General features: G+C 38.4%; 2 protein-coding genes across 2 annotated transcripts in view; one reads left to right on the forward strand and one right to left on the reverse strand.

Moving 5' to 3' along the window:
- The window catches only part of LOC141768878 (poly [ADP-ribose] polymerase tankyrase-1-like), a 106,722-nt gene that overhangs the window by 36,874 nt on the left and 50,835 nt on the right, over positions 1-19,013 (forward strand). The window lies entirely within an intron of this gene.
- On the reverse strand, positions 10,995-16,511 carry LOC141768875 (potassium voltage-gated channel subfamily V member 2-like). Its single transcript, XM_074637341.1, has 2 exons — positions 14,776-16,511; positions 10,995-13,322 (listed from the first exon to the last, which is right to left on the reverse strand). The coding sequence occupies exons 1-2, from the start codon at positions 16,108-16,110 to the stop codon at positions 13,065-13,067; spliced, it is 1,593 nt and encodes a 530-aa protein (XP_074493442.1). The 5' UTR covers positions 16,111-16,511; the 3' UTR covers positions 10,995-13,064.

Genomic DNA, 19,013 nt, shown 5'->3' on the forward strand with positions numbered 1-19,013 from the left:
GAAATAGTCTATTTGTCTGCCAAATACACTACATCTAAGTAAAATTAATACATATACTATAAAAAATGCAAGTGGTCTTAATCATACGGAAGCACTGTCAGTCGGTCAAAATAAGATAAGAGGGGCCAGTTATTGTACATTTTTTTGGGGAATGGCTAATTTAAGGAACATCATATCCTCCATCAGGGATGATGACGAAGGGGGGTGCAGATGACTTCCAAATGAGTGATATCTTTCTGCGAGCAAGAAGAGAAGTGAAAGTGTTTTACTTTTGTACTGGCCTTGTTAACTAGAGACAAACATAAACTGTCTCACTTTTATTACTTTTGGATTCCCCAACAATAGCTGGCTCTGTTTAAGAGGAGAGTGAATGCAAGTGCACTTTTAAGTATATAGGGTTTTGTTTGTTAATGTAGACAAAACTTTTTATTTGTGCGTAAAATATAAAAAGATTCAGAGAAGAAAAAGGAGCATTTTCACATTTACAAGCACCTCAAATGACAACAACAGTAGCATTTTACATTATAAGATCACTGTAAACAATTGCTGTTAATTTACAGCAGAATTTCAACAGTATTAACCTGTTATTGCTAAAAACAGTGCTTTACTGTTAATACAAAAGAAAATCTGTTAAATTACGCTCATAGGCCGTTTTTTAACTGAACTATAACGTATTCTTAAAAAACAGCACTTTACTGCTGATCAACGGTCTAAAGTATCATGAATAACAGTTTCATGCAGTATTTTTTTAATTCTGGGAAGAGCATTTCACCTGATCTGCACATGTGAGGCTGGATCCGTTCTTTTATTCATCCATCCCCATCTTACTGATTATTTGGTGAGTAGTAATTTTATTTAATTAATAAATCTGTGCAAAGTTTATCAGTGATGTTTCCAGTTAGTTCGCATAACAGAATATGTGCATGTCATGGTAGAGGGATTCAACAGCTAGCTAGAATTTCACAGATGATTGCACATTAATCGGACAACACAAGGAGCTCATTTTAATTTCTATGTATTCAAGTTAATATCTAAGTTAATGTGCTGACACATGTATTTTGCCAGTGAATTCATGCATAACGACGGTGTATACATTTTACAGTCTATGGAAGTCCCTTCAACATTTAAAGTAGCATTAAGACTTCAGTGCACGTTGGTTATTGGGTGGTAATTCAGCAGAGCAGATACAAAATTGAAGGCAAGTTTATTTACTAGCTAACTAGTGTTTTTGAATGATATCTGAAAACCACATGTTCTATAGATCAGATGGTCAGAATATTCATAATTGATCAAAAAAACGTTTCTCAACCAGTAATGCACACCACTCAACACAATTCATTTCAAACATTGACTAAAAATCCATGTAGTTGACTGAGGAAATTTCTTTCTAAGTTTCAGGTGAAACAGCAGGAAGCTATTGGCGCTGGATGGTCAGCCTTGAGGGCCACTTCATATGTGAGGGGATCCAGCCCACCTTCTTGATGGGGCTTGCTGCATTATTTTCCACCTTCTACACCTGCACGCTCAAGTTAATCTCAAGGTTAGATACTTTCAGTAAAACCTGTATTTTTATTGTGGCATTAATCTAAGTGATTCACACAACTTGATTTTTACACAGTGCCTGAAGAAACACTATCATTTTTCAGGTGCACCGTAGGAATAAACCCTGAGAGAGGCACCAAGGATGGACAGGGCAAAGTCTTCTCAAAGAAAACTGGCAAATTCACGAGCTACAAGACAAGACTACAACCGTATATCCACATGTATCCACTCTGCTGATGGGACTCATGGACTTGAGTGGGACTTCATTTAAAATGGTGAGTTTACATTACATACATGATAAGAGGAAATGAGGGCTACACACGCTGATTTTGTATGTGAGAAGTTACAATGAAAGTTATGTTGGAACTCATATATCTCTCTCTCACACAGTCAGCGGGCTACCAAGGCTGGATTGAGAGAACTGGTGTCTTTGAGTGGGCCATAAGTCATTCACCAACTCACTCCCCCATTATCGCCCAATACTTGGACTTCCACACTTATCCATGTGCCTTGTTAGAGCCTGAATATTCATACTTGGACATGATGTCACATGTCTGGTGGTGTTGGTGCTCATTAGTATATAGACAAATTATTTTGTATTTAATGTTAATTTTTTTTTTATTTGTACCACTGATATGCCTTAAGGTTCAGCAATATATTCAGTATATTCACATGTTACATGATATAAGGCAAAATATTACTTGAGAGTTTTGTTTTAACTCTATGATATAGCTCAACTCTCTGTAACTGTTCCACAAAGTAAGGTTAGTAAGATTGACAGATGTCTTCAGAAATGCTATTTCTTCTGAAATTTGGTTTGTTATCTGTGTCAGGTTTTTGTTGGCGCTGTGTTGAACTTCATATGAAAATAAAAAATAAAGTGCAATAAGATAAGCTGTAGATGTTCTTTTCTCACACATTGTACATGATTGGAAAATCAGTGAATTAGCTCTGTTCTTCACTCACATGTTGTTATGGTTTGCATTCTGTGCTTGTAGCCAGTTATAGACAGACATTTTGGGCCTTATAGCCTTAATTATAGCCTTTTTCTTAACAAGTGCCTTTAATTGTATTTAGTGTGACTATTCCTATGTCTGTAACCTGCTAAGTCTATTCATCTAGGCAAAAAATAATGTTTATTAAAATGTATGTAAAAAATACAACCTAAATAGTGCATTGAAACAAATCAGTAAGATAATGTAAAAGAAAGGGATAAAAACAGCTATATAATGTATCCTTAAACAGTAAATTAACTGTAAAATACTGTGAAATTAATAAAAAAAACAGTATATACTGTATTTTTCATTAACAGTACAAAGCTGTAAATTTCAGCGACAGTATAATAATGTTAATTTTACAGTAGAATAATGGCAACCCTGCTTCCAGTTCTTTACTGTTATTTTACTGGGAAATTCTTAACAGTGTAGTTTGGAGAATATAGCACCGAGTAAAGACGCTCTGTCATGTTATGTCAGCAGAGGCTCAGGTGTTCCCGTAACTTGCTCAGTTAAGTAACCTGTTGTCATCTTGTCCGTAAATGCTGCCAGAGCTTCACCCTGTAATCTGGGACATCATAGGAAACAGCTGAGGAGTGTCACAGGAAGTTTACACCACTTATGTACCAGGAAACGTGCATACAGATGCCAAAGTGTGAAAACGCCCCAGAGTGGGATGTTTTACTCACTAAAAAGTCCTCCATGAAATATTTTGCTGCTTCAGATGCATTTATAAACGTATGCGTTGTTGCTCATAATATCTCATCAGGTTGTTTTCCATTATCCACAGAGCTATCAGAAAGGTGCCGGAATAAAGGTATCGCTTTTTAAAAAAAAATTATGTTTGTGAATTAATCATTTAAAAAATTGACAGGTCCAAAATAAATGTTTTGTTTTTATCTGTGGAAGATATACCAGACTTTGATTACCACGTTTAATGAGGCTTTTGAACCAATAGTATAGTGACGTATTTTTAAAATTCCATCATCTTTTTGTGGTGTACTTTAAAAAAAATGAAAAATGAAAAAGAAAAAAAAGTATTAAGATCACTGTAATCCCAGTCGTGCCACCCTCACCAGTCCTGAGGAGATATTTTTGTTAACTACAGTAGGTGAGAGCTAAGTAAAGACAAGTAGCACGCCAGTAACTCGAGCTGTATTTTTAGTCGGCCCTGGCATTGTTGTTATTCTAATAATAACATGTCTTGAGTTTATTAGGTAAGGCCTCTGTGCTCCGACATCCTGCTGGGCTGTTCAACGCTGTCCAAACGATCAACGTGACATGTCAACAGTATTAACTCTGCATCTCTAATCCGAAAACAAAAGCTAGGTTTAAATGATGCCAGACGCATGTAGACGCTTGCTGGAGGTGAGCTTGGGTTCAGCACGTCCAAACTTAAGCCATGTCAAGTCACTGACTGCTGGATATTAGCAGGTGACATAAACATCTCCATAGGGTTGGAGGGTTCAGTTGGTCTTCAGTAAGATGAATGTTGATGGCAACATGTGAACCTGAACAGATTGTAGGGGGAACAGTTGGATTGCACATTTACATCATTGTTTCATTTTACCCATAAGTCTCTAAAGTCAGATTTTTAAAAGAAACTCCCAAATTGTATCACACTAATCAGCAGTGGAAATCATTCATATCAACAAGTTTGGAACGTACTTATTACTGAAGCGATGAGTCGATTAGTAAATTGCTATTAAGTTAGAGGGCAACTATTTTGACAATCAATTAACTAAGTTATTCTTCAAGAAAAACATACCAAACATTTCCAAGTTTCAACTTTTCAATTGTGAGCATTTGGCTGCTTTTCTTTCTTTTTTTTAGGGATGCAGCGATCTGACTTTTTCACTCCCGATACTGCTCGTGATACCTGGGCTGTTTAATTAATAAGCCGTATGCCTCACTGTGTGGAAGTGACTGGGATCATTCTTTTATGTGCAAGACAACATCAGGCTTGACTTAAACATTGCTTTCTTAACTTTGTAAAACAAAATGTAACAAATAAATACAGATTATTTCTTAAAATAATAAATCGTACACCAGCAACTTAAAGGTAAAACAAATCTTCAAAATTAACAGGAATTCAAATTCAAGTATAAACTGTATATAGTACTGTATATAAACATAGAATTGAATTGAATAGATCGACCCTATTGTCACCAATATCCGATCCAGCTATTGGAGTCAGTATCGGCCCGATATCCGATTCAGTATCGGTGCATCCCTACATTTTTTTATTTGTTTTGGGGTTTTGGACTGTAAAACAAACCATTTGATGACATTACCTTTGGCTTTAAGAACTTATAATGCACATTTTATAGACCACACATTTTCTACAATCAAGAAAATAAGAGATTCATTTCTAATGTTCGAGCATTTGACCCACGTCGACCAATATTTAACACAACTTTCCACATAAAATGATACGTCAGCAACTGTTTTCACCCGAATCAAATGTGTAGCTTAGAAAACTAAGTATAAACTCGCTAATTTTCCATAAGCTCACAAAGCTACAGTAGGAACAGAGTGAGGAAACTGTTTAAGTATGACGCAGTTTCTATAAGAGAATTAAATAAGACTTTAATCAACTTCCTTTGGAAATGATTCTGACATTTCTGCACCTTTATCTTAACACAATAAGCCCCATCATGTTTCTAAAGCCAATTTTTCACGATTAAAAGACAATGTAATTAAAGCAGATATTGTAAATATCTAACCTTAACCAGTGATCAAAAAAGTTGTTGCAAAGAGGAAGCAACTGAACATGATCTAACAGCAACACATTAATGATGACTAATGTGAACAAAATTTTAGATTTTTTTTATTTTTTATTTTAATGTAACATCTCTCCTACCTATGCTGTAACAGTGGGTTGAAGGAGAACACTGATTATAACCATGCTTGTAAACAAACACAAAGACTACAGTGATCATGTACTTCTGTATTTATGACGTTGTTTCATTACAAAACATGAACTTTTATAACTTATGCGTGCGGCTGCATTTGCAGTATTACAATGCTGAGTTCAAGAGCTTGATTTTATGTCATGTAACTAACGTAAAATCACTGTCTGGCAATCCAGAGAGGTGATGTATTATACAAGGTAACAGTGAATACGTCTACAACACGGGAGTGTTTGACTGGTTGGGACCCGACGTTGCCATCGTTACTCCAGGAAAAAGGAGGGAGAGGTTGGGAATTGCACATGGATATCCTCACACGGAACACCAGCTTTACTTCAGAATAGTATCTTCACTTGCTGTAAGGAGAGAGTAAAATAAGTGGGATTAGTACATTTAGGATTTTACATAGCAAATATGGTTTACAGTTATTAGTTGAAGAATACATGCTTCACATTGAATGGCTATGCTCCCACTTTATTGTGCAATGCAACGCCAACTGTATCATATTGTACACTGGTGTTGCTATTATTGCATTCACTCCCTGTAGACCGTGCAGCATGCAGGTGTATGCATGTGCAAACTGTAGACGGAAAATTTGACATGTGATCGAGGCTGGCGACGCTACCTTCAGCTATCTGCTTGGCAATGCGCTCCTGCTCCTCCCGAACCTTTTTCTCCTCTTCCTCGATCCTCTTCTCCTCAGCTGCAATAGGCTTCAGGTTATCTGAGAAGATTAAGGAGTTTATTTTTAAAAAGCAGCTTTCATTATGGGACAAAAATGGCACTATATAGACGTGCACATCTTCTTAAGCGTATAAGCATTCTTTAAACCCACACAACAGAAGATCTCAATTTACAAATATACTTAAAGAGTTTTTTTGTGAGAGGATCAGGTTTTAAACACAACATTGAGTGTAAAATGTTACCCTGGGAAGATAAAAAGATGGATTTTTCATCTTTTTTTTGCATAATATAAGAGTAGTGACATTAACTGTCAGGAAAACATAATGGACAATCTCAGGCACTCAAATAATAATCCTTGTGGGTAGGCTGGTTCATATTGGTTTATAAACCTAACAGGGTGGAAAATTTGGAGCTAAGTTAGCCATAGCTCTGTGAGTGATCCAGATTTAGCCAGCTAACCTTCTACACACAAACAGGACTTTTATAACTATATCAAATATGTTCGATCAGACCAACTTTCTTCATAATTTAGCCCAACAGGGTGGAACTTTAAGAGTGTGACAAACAGATTAACATCATGAAACATGGGGAAAAAAAGAAAAGTGAAAGTTTATGCTCACCCTACTTTACTCCTTTGAGTTCCCTCCTGGTAACAAATAACTATAGTTCTTCCTAATATATACATATAATCAGAACGTTTAAAATGGCCTTTAAATTAAAGAATATTATGCGTATTTTATAATTTTATGGCTTATAGTTCTTGTAGAAGTTGATTACTTTGCACTGGGGACATGGTCAAAATTGAGCACTTGTACCAAAAAAAACTGAGTAAAAAAAAAAAGTAAAGTAAAAAAGTTTAAATATATATATATATATTTTTAATGTGCATTATTCTGTGTTTATAGTATAAAGAAGCCCATCTATAATTTAAGCCATTTGTTATAAATAGATGACATATTTTAAAGAAAATATGAGAAAGTAATTCATGCAGACAGAAATGTTGCTGCATAACAGGAATGACCCTAATAAGAATAACTCACCATATCTCCTTTTGCCATAGATGATACCAGCAATCAAAGCTGAATACCTTGCTGTCTGTAAAGGAGAAAGCCATGCAAATTAATGCCAGTGATGCAATCGCTGCAAAGTCTGTGCAAATTCTCAATCACACAGGTGACAGGACATCTACAGGTATTAAGGCAAATGATAATTAACTTGCCATTTTCGTTTTGCCATTCAACACTTTCTACATCAATAGCAGTGACTATGAGACAGAATACCCTGTGGCCTTTGCTCGAGAAGTTCTATACATCCTTACTTAGCATTGCTTCCCATAATGTTGCTGCACTCATTGAACTCTATACGGTGCTGCAAGAATTTATTGAGACCTTGGTCACAAACTAACGTTAACACATCTAACAGAGTTGAATTGAACGAGTTACCAGAGTGGTTAGGGCTCAAACTTGAATTCGGCAAAAACAGAATCCAACGAGAAGCATTAGTTTCATTAAAATATAACGTTATACTTTAAAGGTCCCATATCATGCTCATTTTCAGGTTCATACTTGTATTTTGTGTTTCTACTAGAACATGTTTACATGCTCAAAGGATGTTCAAAAAGTCCTTTATTTTCCTCATACTGTCAGCCTGAATATGCATGTATTTACCCTCTGTCTGAAACGCTCTGTTTTTTTTGACGGAATTGCCACAGAATTGCGTTGCTAGGCAACAGCTTGGGTCCATGTGTACTCCCTGTCAGCTGAAGACATTCACATCCACTGCAACCAGGAATAAACTGGGACACATTTAAAATGTTTACATTTAAAACTGTGTAAAGAGTCCAAATATTATATATTTGTGACATCACGAATGAACAGAAACCCTGACGGCTTGTTTCAAATGTAGTTTCTGAATACGGGCTGTGTGTATTTCCCTGTGGATTGAGTATTTCGATACTTTCACAGTATTTCTATAGAACTAAAGCCTGTTTTATAATAAAAAGGACTTTCTCACTTTTTTATAATATGGGACCTTTAACAGTCTGTCCACCTGTTGTTTGCAGTCTGTCACCACCAAACATGACCAGCAGGGGGCGACAACGATGAACACAAATTGATTCTATTTATTCTAAACACGAGTTACAGCTGACTTAAATAAAACACTATAGGAAATTAGAGAGATAAATGATGCGACATTACACATTAAATTCCTTCTTCTGGATTAACGTCACTTATAGTCAAGGACATTTCTATTTATAACAACCAGGAGGCGCTGCGTCCTTTCAATGGAGACGCTCTCAGTGATCAGCACCGTCAAGGCTGATGCTTCACACACAGCACGTCGCACTACACTCACATTCAACACATGCATTGTTAAGATATAGCTATAATGCAGCACTAATCCAATGACTATCTACAGGTTGTAGTAACGTAGCTCTGAGCTTGCATGCTCCCTCGCTAACAGCTAGCAGGTTAGCGTGCTCTGTGTAGCGAACAACCTGAAATACGACCGCCAGGGCAGATTACAGTAAAACACGAGTAACCCCTCTTCACAATGTGTACTGTGCGCAACACAAACCTTAATCAGAGGCGACACTGCGACTGGAGGAGCCATGGTTGTAGAGCAGGCTAACAGCTAACGTTAGCAGCAGAGGTCACTTTACCACCAGAGGACTGACTGGAGCTGGAGGAGGAGGCTCTTCTTCTCTCGGTTTCTGGCGGATCGCAACCAACTTTAAGGTGCATACCGCCACCTACTGTACAAGAGTGTGTAGCATCATGTCATTTGCTCTTTACTCCTACTCTTAAATTCTATCCACCAATCCTGTGTCTCTTAAGAACATTAACAATGCCTTCCTGGTGCCTTCAACCCCCTCACCCTCTGTTCCCAGTATCCCCATCAGATCCCAGTCCCGTCCCTCCTCTCTGACTTGGTCCTGTAGTCTTTTTCTTTCAGCCTCATACTTTTTACATTGAATTAGGATATGCTCCACATTTTCTTTATCACCACAATCCCCACACTTGTCACTGTTCCTTTTCCCCATTAAAGCCAAAGTGCCATTAAGACCTGTGTGATCCAGTCTGAGTCTTGTTATGATGATTTCTTCCCTTCTGTTCCTTTCTTTATACGTCTTTGTTATGACCGACTTTTGTATTTTGAAATATCTCCTTCCTTTCTGGTCCTCCTCCCATCTTTTCTGCCATATCTCAACTCCTTTCCTTTTAATCACAGCTTTTCCTTCTCCTTTCCCAAGTAAAGCTGGTACTGTGATGTCTTTTTGCAGTGAACTTTTTGCTAGTTTATCTGCAAACTCATTTCCTTTCACCCCCTCGTGTGCTGGAACCCAACAGAATAATACATCTATACCCCCTCTGTGCAGTCTTAGCAAGCTATAGTACAATTCAATGATTAGATCTTGCCTTACAGCTTTTGTTGAATGTATACTTTCCAAAACAGCTTTTGAATCCGTGCATATCACCACTCTGTCAGGTCTGACCTCCTCAACCCACTGCATTGCAATGATGATTGCCACTATTTCTGCTGTGTACACTGATACCTGGTTTGAAATTCTTTTGGAAATAGATATTTTAAATTCTGGAATATATATACCAACTCCCACACACTCCTATGATAGGAGAACTACTGCCCTCCTCTGGAGGAAATTACCACCATCTTCTTTTTCTTCTCACGGTTTCTTTAACTTTAAGTTGCATACCGCCGCCTACTGTACAAGAGTGTGTAACATCATGTCATTCTACACATTACTGCTACTCTTAAATTCAAGTAAATTATCATCCATTTCAGTGGCAATTTATATATTGTTACACCAGTATTGTATATCTATATCTATATACATACATATATATTAGGCTAAATAAGATCTCTCTTTTTGCTTGAATCCTAATCATCTGCAAATAAAGATCCCCCCATATCTAATTATAAATAAATAAAATAATAAATAAAGACCATATCTAAAGAAAATAACATTTGTGATCCAATTTTTAGCTGCATATGTGTCTCCCATTCAAAAAACTACTGTACACTGTAGCCACTGTTTCTTTATTAATGGCTCTCCAACCTCTGAGTTCAGGCATAACACTGGGTCCATATGTAGCATTTCATTACTAATACCAATATGGTCGAAGAGGAGACCTAGGGCATCTTCCATCATATCTCTACATTCATGATCCACTAGGAAACCCGATGAATGCAAAGCTCCCCAACAGACTATTGTTCACCTCAGGTTTCATACATCTGAGTATTAGGTATACCTAGCTAAATGGAAAGTAATATAACAGCCTTGCCAAATCTTACCTTTATGACGATTATCATTCATATCATTATCAGTGTTTGTTGACTCTGTGTCACACAGATGTGTTGATTCAGCTGTTGTCATTTTGGACACTGTAGTTTGTTGTGTTGTTGATCTCTATTGCCAGTTGTTCCAAATATTTGATCCTCGCTTTTTGACATAAATGGGTATGGACAAAATATTGTAAACATGTCAATGAGCACTTCTGTGTTGTTGATTCTATGCATCAGCCACTCAGTGGTCATTTTGAAGCAGAGCAATGTCAGACATTAATTTGCCTGCATTATTGTAGGGGGCTTTAAGTCTACCATCACACTGTGTTAAAATCACCAGAAGTGCCAAGTAACCCTAGTATGTTGTTTTCCCCCTATTATAGCATTAAAAGTAATTAGAACTAAGTGGTGCACCTTATTGCACACCAATAATATTTTTGCAATAGCAAAGGTTATCCAGAAGAGGTCAGTAGAGATGTATGCAGGTGAACAGGTCTGTGTCGCTTGCTAATTACATGAAGATGTAGTATTTAGTCAATGAGGAGAAAAGTTTCATGAGCAGTACAGTGTTTATTGAAAACAGAGTATCAGACTGCATCATGTGACATAGTTGCATGCATTGCAAGTAAATCATACTGCATCCTTTGTAGGCGGAACTATTGGACATTGCAAATACATGAAAAGCAGCACCAGTATTTGAAGGTTTAGTACACTTTGCAGATCTCCTGTGTGAGCACATATATTTAAAACATTGCAGGTGTAATTAGAAAGAAACAAATATTTTTTGCTCAGATCTATGCTGGTTCCTGGTTAGGCTGTCTCTGAAAAGAACATGTTTCAAAATCAGTGGGGCATACTGTAGATTTATGTTAAACAAAAAGGTAAATGCATGAGAGCTCCTATGGTGATAATAAAAGCTTTTTCATTCAACCCCTAGTGCCCCAGACCAAACCAGCAAAGTTTGACCTCTGACAATATTACACACTTTCACTGTGGGAATCTGAATCAGCGGGACTGCTTTTAAAACAAATTTGTTTTTTAAAAATATCAAACATTTTTATTTTAAGTTACCACAAAACCACTTCCCATATTGGGTGACAATATCAAATGTAAGCACTAGGGCTGTCAATCGATTAAAATATTTAATGAATGAATGAATTAATTAATAATCACATGATTGTCCATGGTTAATCACGATTAATTGCAAATTAATAATCACATTTTTACCTGTTCAAAATGTACCTTAAAGGGAGATTTGTCAAGTATTTAATACTCTTATCAACATGGGAGTGGACAAATGTGCTTGCTTTATGCAAATGTATGTATATATTTATTATTGGGAATCAATTAACACAAAACAATGAAAAATATTGTCCAGAAACCCTCACAGGTACTGCATTTAGCATAAAAAATTACTCAAATCATAACATGGCAAACTGCAGCCCTATAGACAACAGCTGTCAGTGTGTCAGTGTGCTGACTTGACTATGACTTGCCCCAAACTGCATGTGATTATCATAAAGTGGGCATGTCTGTAAAGGGGAGACTCGTGGGTACCCATAGAACACATTTTCATTTACATATCTTGAGGTCAAAGGTCAAGGGACCCCTTTGAAAGTGTCCATGCCAGTTTTTCCTGGCCAAAGTTCAGTTTAGAGCGTTATTTAACCACCTTCGCGACAAGCTATATACATATGAGGTGATACCAACTGACTCCTTGGGTTTTCTAGTTTCATATGATGCCAGTATCTTAACTCTAACTTTAAAATTGAGCCTGCTACAACCTCTGAAAGATCGTTTGCGTTAATGCGTTAAAGAAAATTAGTGGTGTTAAAACAAATTTGCATTAACGTGTTATCGCGTTACCTTTGACAGCCCTAGTAAGCACATTCCTTATATTCTTGTTCCAACTTCAATGAAGCCACATGATAACTATAGAGAGAAATATCCACATTTGCGCAGCTGCACAATTACATAATATAAAAATATTGTGGATGTGTTTTGCATCACTTTTATACATGTTTCCCGAAAATTCCACCTGACATATCTGATACAGTCAATTTGTAAACTGAGATCTTCTGTTGGTTTTGAAGAATGCTTATACACATGATTTTAATTTGTAATGATGGACAGATTGAAGAGCTTATCACTGAAAAGGAAGCCAGTTTTGTGTAATTTCTCTGTATGATAATAGAGATATATGTTAATAAGAAGGCTAAACTACTTGTGGATATTCCTTTAATCTTTTTGTATTTTTCATTTTTGACTGAGAAATTTAGTATGTATAAAATATCTGTATACAAAAAGCAAATATTTTAAGAAATCAGTCAGTCATACTGCTTAATTTTCTCCCCCTTGTTGTTGCCATGTTGTATTGCAAATTCCTCCCCTAAGCAGTTGTCCTTTTCACTACTAATTGGCTTGGAGAGGGTGTAGATAGGCATGTGCTTGTGTGATCTCTGAAGCTGCCAATTTACTGGAATGCATGGCCAGATGTGCCACTACTGGGGGTTGAACCCTCATCATTTGTCGCTGTTCCATCTATTACTCCCCATCATATACAATTTGGTTTGCACAGTTTCACAATCAAGGATATTGTTTCTTTATAAAAAAGTCACGTAAGATATCAGGGTGCGGGACTTCCAAAGCAATGGTTGAAACTGTTCACTGTTCTCTGCGAAATTCTCATCTTCCCTCGATTCTTCACGCAGGATGTGTACTGATTGGACTTGAGTTTGGCGTAATAGTCTGAGAACTTGTTGAAGAGGATGGAGATGGGCAGGCCGTTGAGGATGATTCCAAAAGAGATGCAGACGAAAGCGAAGCAGCGGCCCAGCATGGTCTCTGGGTAGATGTCTCCGTAGCCCACGGTGGAGATGCTGACCTGCGGGGGGAGTGAGGACAGCAGTCAGTCGTGATGGAGAACGAGAATGACTCACAAACCTTACCAGCAGGTTCAGTCAGGGTCCTGTTTAGTTGACCGATCCATGTGGTCAATTGGGACATTTTGCCTTTATTAGACAGCAAAGTAGGCAGTAATAAAAAGCATAGGGGGATCAGATTAAAATTGGGAACCAGGACATCCCCAATAATAATGAAACAGAAACAAAGTATTAACAGAACACACTGCAACACTGTGACTATCAACCAGTCCTAAGTCTGGAGTTTATGGTTTTCAGCCTATCATGTGGATCGAGTAAGAGTTGTCTGGACTTCCATGTCTCCTCTTAGTGTTGGAAATTGTTGGTAGTCCAAAGGGATGAAAATAAAAACGACCACTTATGTTTACAAGCAAAACCAGCTGTATAATAATTAGGCCTACTTGGCATTCATTAGGACCGGCACTTCCACGAATACTATTCAATTGCTGAACTTTATTATCACCAACAAAGTTTCACATCAGGAGAACCACATCCTTTTTCTGTATCTTTTCTTGAACATGCATTAAATTCCATTAGATTTGCCTGTTGAAATTCTAGACACATCACAGTTGTATCCTGTTATAACAACATTATATAGCCAGTCATCACACTGTGTGGTCATTAGTCTTGCTCTATAGTCTTTGAAAAAAGTAGTAGTGGAAGTTTCTCACTGAGTTTTCCTTCTTCTTCTCCTTTCTGCTGATTGCCTCACAGTCTGACTGCGTTGCACCCTCTGTTGAGAGGGTTACTTTAAGTGAGAGGCCCTGCCTACTGTCTCACCCCCATGGCCAAAGTGTATCAAAAAATGCTAATAACCTTTCCAAAAAGTTTTGTGAGAATCCATTCATGGTTTTTCCTGCTAACAGTCGGCAGGGAAACTGATCCTGAAGCTTCTGCTTCTGTCCGTATGAATACACCAGCAATCTGTAGCAGTGCTCAAAGCTCCCTTCACTATAACCATTGCTATCATTCAGAGGATTATCATTTCCTTCTCCTGGATTAGTAGTAAGATTCTACCACTTTGTGGACGGGTATATTCATGGCAACAAGCAGCGGATCAAAGGTTTGTGTTAACAGTTTAAATCAAGACATGAAACAGGTTATTCCACCCTATAAAACCGACCAGGTAACCATGAATAAATCAGTATATATACTACACAAATATACAATCTGTGGTTTGAATGTTCCCATTGACCATGCAAGTTACACATACTGAAGGATGAGGTGACACAACCTGCAGTAGAGCTGATCTCATTATGTTGTAAACCAGGTAGTGCTGGAGCGTAATCTAATAACATTACACTGTTAACTCATCATTCAGGGACTTTGTCAGCATTAAAGAACTGTGATCGTTCTACTTTATAGTCTTGCCCTGCTGGTCTTTTACACTATAACATTTTACAAAGATGTACTTACTGCTGCCCACCACCATGCCGCAGGAATGCTGGTGAAGTTTGTTTGCGGCATGTCATGCTCCACGGTGTAAACCATGGCGGAGAAGCTGAAGATGCCCATGGCGATGAAAAGGAAGAGGCAGCCCACTTGCTGGTAGCACTGACGCAGAGTGAAGCCAAACGCCCGCAGGCCCGTGGAGTGGCGCGCCAGTTTCAAGATGCGAAAGATTCGCATCAGTCTACTGATCCGCAACACTTGGCCCAGCTTTCCGACCTGACCCACCGCCTGCATGTCGGCCTCGTGCTTCATGTAGTTTTCATGGTTGTCAAAGAACTCCAGGGTGGCCTGCACATACTGAGGCAGGATGGCGATCAGGTCCACGGTGTTGAGCACGCTCCTGCTGAAGGACTTGAGGTCAGGGGTGGACACCAGACGGAGCAGGTACTCCATGGTGAAGAAGGCGATGCACATGGACTCCACGAATTCCCAGTATGTCTTACCACTGAGCTGACCTTTGTGAGTTCTGTATTGCATCTCCTCCACTGTGTTGAGAGTCATGGCCACCAGGGAGACCAGGACAAACAGGCTAGAGGCCACTGCCATCAGCTTGGCCTGGATAGACGAAAACGGCATCTCCATCAAGTTCCAGATGGCTCTGCGCTGCTGGCCAAAGAACATGTCTTGAAAGAGCTCCTCGTTCTCCTCGATCTCCACCTCTGCCTCCAGCTCCCTCTGGATCTTCAGCTGCTCGTTCAGCTCGTCCTGCCTCTCTTCGAAGGAGATGCGGCAGCAGCGGTGGGTGTTCTTGATCCTCACGCCCCAGTAGTTGATCTCCTCCAGGAAGTTGCGGGGACACAACTCGTCCTTGATCCACAGCACGCCAGTCCTGTAGAAGTTGAAGATGCTGTGGAAGACGTCTGGGTCCCTGTCAAAGAAGTACTCATTGTTGGTCACAATGTAGTCATCGCACAGGTCCAGCTTCATGTTGTGGTCCGTGCAGGTGGCAAGTCGTCCTATTCTGGTCTTGGGATACTTGGCAGCCGTCTTATAGGCTATCTGGTAGGGCTTCCCCCCTACATTGATGTTGATCATGTAGTTCTTCTTGGAGGGCAAAATGTGCTTGGAGATGCCGTACAGAGCATTGTCATCTTCTTCATCTTCATACTCGGCATAAATGTCGTAGATGTCCCTGCTCAGCTCGTGCATGGAGTTCCATGTCTTCACACAGCTTTCCTTGGCTAGTGGATAAGCGATCTCCGAGGGTCTCCGATTGACGTCTGAATCTGAGACTTTGTAGTTTGGGAAGAGACTCTGTCTCCTGTTCCACAAGTTGGCCACCTTGCTGGTGCTCCCCATGTCGATCCCCCCCAGACTACACAGCAGACAGAGCACTCAGACCAGCCAGCATTACTGCCGTCTAATACCCCCTTCACCTAAGCGTGGAGGACATGAGCAGGATGCCTCATGGCCCCATTAATGTTGCTGACTGAGAGGATCCGCGTGCTTACAGGACATCTAAATACCATTATCCCCTGCTGAGCTGCCTGGCTGACATGAGGTTGGCTGTGTGGCATATCTCAACAAATGCCCCTCATGAATTCACCATCTTTTAGTTGATAAATGTTTTATGATATGATGTTTATAGTACTTACAGATGATTTTGGTGATTTAAAGACAGAATAGACAAAAATCAATATTGCTTTCCTCACATTTATTTATGAATGACACTCTGCCATACATTAATCTTTTTTCAATCCCCCCAGATTACTCAAGGAAGTCATATTGGACGGCTATAATTGGAAGACACCATTGCGTGTCTTAATTTTTTTGTTTTTGTTTGGTGATGAATTTCTTTTACTCTTTTACTTTTAAAATACTATCCTTTTTTTTATTTAAGTTTAAGTGTCTTTTTCAAAATACAATAAATAGTTCCTGTTGGTTATCATTGTGCAATACTTTAAGATTCTGATACTGGAGAGGAACAAAGGAAGGCTGGTGGATACATAAAAGAGGATAAAGGCTTTAAGCATTAGCCTACTTCCTGATTCGGAGGGGGTGCAGGTTTCTTCAGAAGTTGAAGTAGTCAAGGCCACGGACTTTAGAAAATAATCTTTTGTTGTTATATGAGACTAATAAGGTTGTTACATGTCATTCAAAAACATGATCTTAACTAACAGGCATAGTGATTTAACCAGATGGAATAGGAAACAACTTTGCTTGCAACTGAATCCTCTTATTGGATATCAGATTATTGTCCCGTTGATTAACAGTGCCGCCAGACCAGAGATGACGTTCTGCAAGGCCAATGACCGAAGACATTATGAACCGTACAGTATATTTAAGGGAAGTGTGGCAAGGACGGAGGCTGTGGACACGTACCATTAGAAAAGAAAAGTTTGATTCATTAACAATAAAACGCACCCTTACTCAGTCCAGTACACTCTTCTCTTCTTCTGCTACAGCCTCATTTGTTTTGGTATGACCAGTAGCTCATGGGGGCTGATGTTAGGTAATGTTAGCAAACTTTAGATATTGTATGTATGTAACATTACTGCATCAGTTAGCTGTCTTTATGACTCGTCTCTTGTGCTTCATTTTAACATGTCATAGATAGAATTTAAAGCAAGACATATGCAACTTTTACTGAACAGCAGCCACTGTGATCCCTGCGATAAAAACATTGAAATATCTAATTGGTAACGTAATAACTCAAATTGTTGTCAAAGTAATGCACTGTAATTCGTATATATCCCACAAAATCAGTCTGTATGTGACAAATGCTGCGTAGGGAGGAACTTTGAAGGAAGGATGGGTGTGTCAAAAAACACCGGACTGTTCCCCAAGAGAACAGTGTTCATATCCTGTGTGAAACCAGAAGTCAACAGTGATTTATTTGTCACGTAACTTCCATACTTGAAGCAGCAGTGGGTAGAATTGGAGCAAATAGGATTTTTAAAAGTTATCTGTTAGTTATCTGAAAAAAATCATGTGCCTCTATGTCTTCCAGTGTCCTCCGGTGCTTCTAATGTCATCTGCAAGATTTCAAAAACATTCTGCCTACTGCCTCTTTAACTTACGCTACTTCCGGAGGTATTTTAAACCCAACCACGATCTTTTCCTAAACCTAACTGAGTAGTTTTGTTGCCTAAACCTAAACAAGTCCATCTTTTCCTAAACCTAATTAATAGTTTAGTTGCCTAAACCTAACCAAGTTGTTTCCTGTGAAGACGGAAGTTTATTTTGAAAAGACTGGAGCGGAACTTGACACGTGCGTCATGTGCTGCTGGGCATTCATAGGAAAACGCACGGAAAATTAGGAATAATATTTCATAAGCTATCATACGAACCGTTGTATGACAATATGTCAAATAACTAACAGATGATATAACTCCTTAAAATATCATGAAATATCATATATAGTGGGTCAAAAAGGTCCTAGATTCACCCTGTCTGTGGCAGCAGAAGGTCAGACAGACTTGATAGACACCAAGTAAAGTTTGTTTCAAACAAGTCAAATTACATTACAAACTAAAAAATTATAGGTGGACAAAAATCTAATTGCTTTTTGATGCACTAATTACTACTCAATGGCAGCCACCCATGCAGTTCTTGGCTTCATATAAGTCTTACTATTATGCAGAAGAGAGAAATAAATTTAGATTTGGATTCAATATTTTTTTCCTTATTGATCCAGTCATAGTCCAGGAAGCAGGATTGTAAAACAAAGCATCAATGGATATCTCTATACTAGGATTAATATCATCCTGTCAGTCACTATTCTCCGCAAGATTTACGGATCAAATTTTGCAAAGTCCCTTCAAAGCTGCTTAGTAGGAAACAAGAATTTAGGTTATAATCCGCAGGTTTTTAAAGCCTCACATACATTCTCTGTTACAGCTGGGAAATCCAAACAGATTGTTCAGTTACAATAAATGCTAGTCTTTAACCTGACCTTTGCTGATGTGATTACACACATGCAGGGTTTGCTCAAAATAAGTAGACATAGGGCATTCTTATTTTTTGTTTTCTCAACTAAATGCATTTCCCTTAAAACATCGTCAACTATTGTAAGACCTAAAACATGCCCATATTTTCAATTATGATCAGCTGAAATATGCATGTTATACATACAGGTACAATGAGGTATAACGTGCATATTTCAGCTGATCATAATTGAAAATATGGGCATGTTTTAGGTCTTACAATCAATTTGACTGTTCATTTGCCATCAGCGTGCGTCAGTCAATTAATACTATAAA

The sequence above is a fragment of the Sebastes fasciatus genome, chromosome 6 (assembly GCF_043250625.1).
Source record: "Sebastes fasciatus isolate fSebFas1 chromosome 6, fSebFas1.pri, whole genome shotgun sequence".
Classification (NCBI taxonomy): domain Eukaryota; kingdom Metazoa; phylum Chordata; class Actinopteri; order Perciformes; family Sebastidae; genus Sebastes; species Sebastes fasciatus.

Bases quoted from the DNA above. Each gene is read 5' to 3' on its own strand.
- LOC141768875 (XM_074637341.1), bottom strand. From the start codon at position 16,110: ATGGGGAGCACCAGCAAGGTGGCCAACTTGTGGAACAGGAGACAGAGT. The intron at 13,323-14,775 runs GTAAGTACATCT...CTCCCCCCGCAG, and splicing joins CGGCATGGTGGTGGGCAGCA to GTCAGCATCTCCACCGTGGG.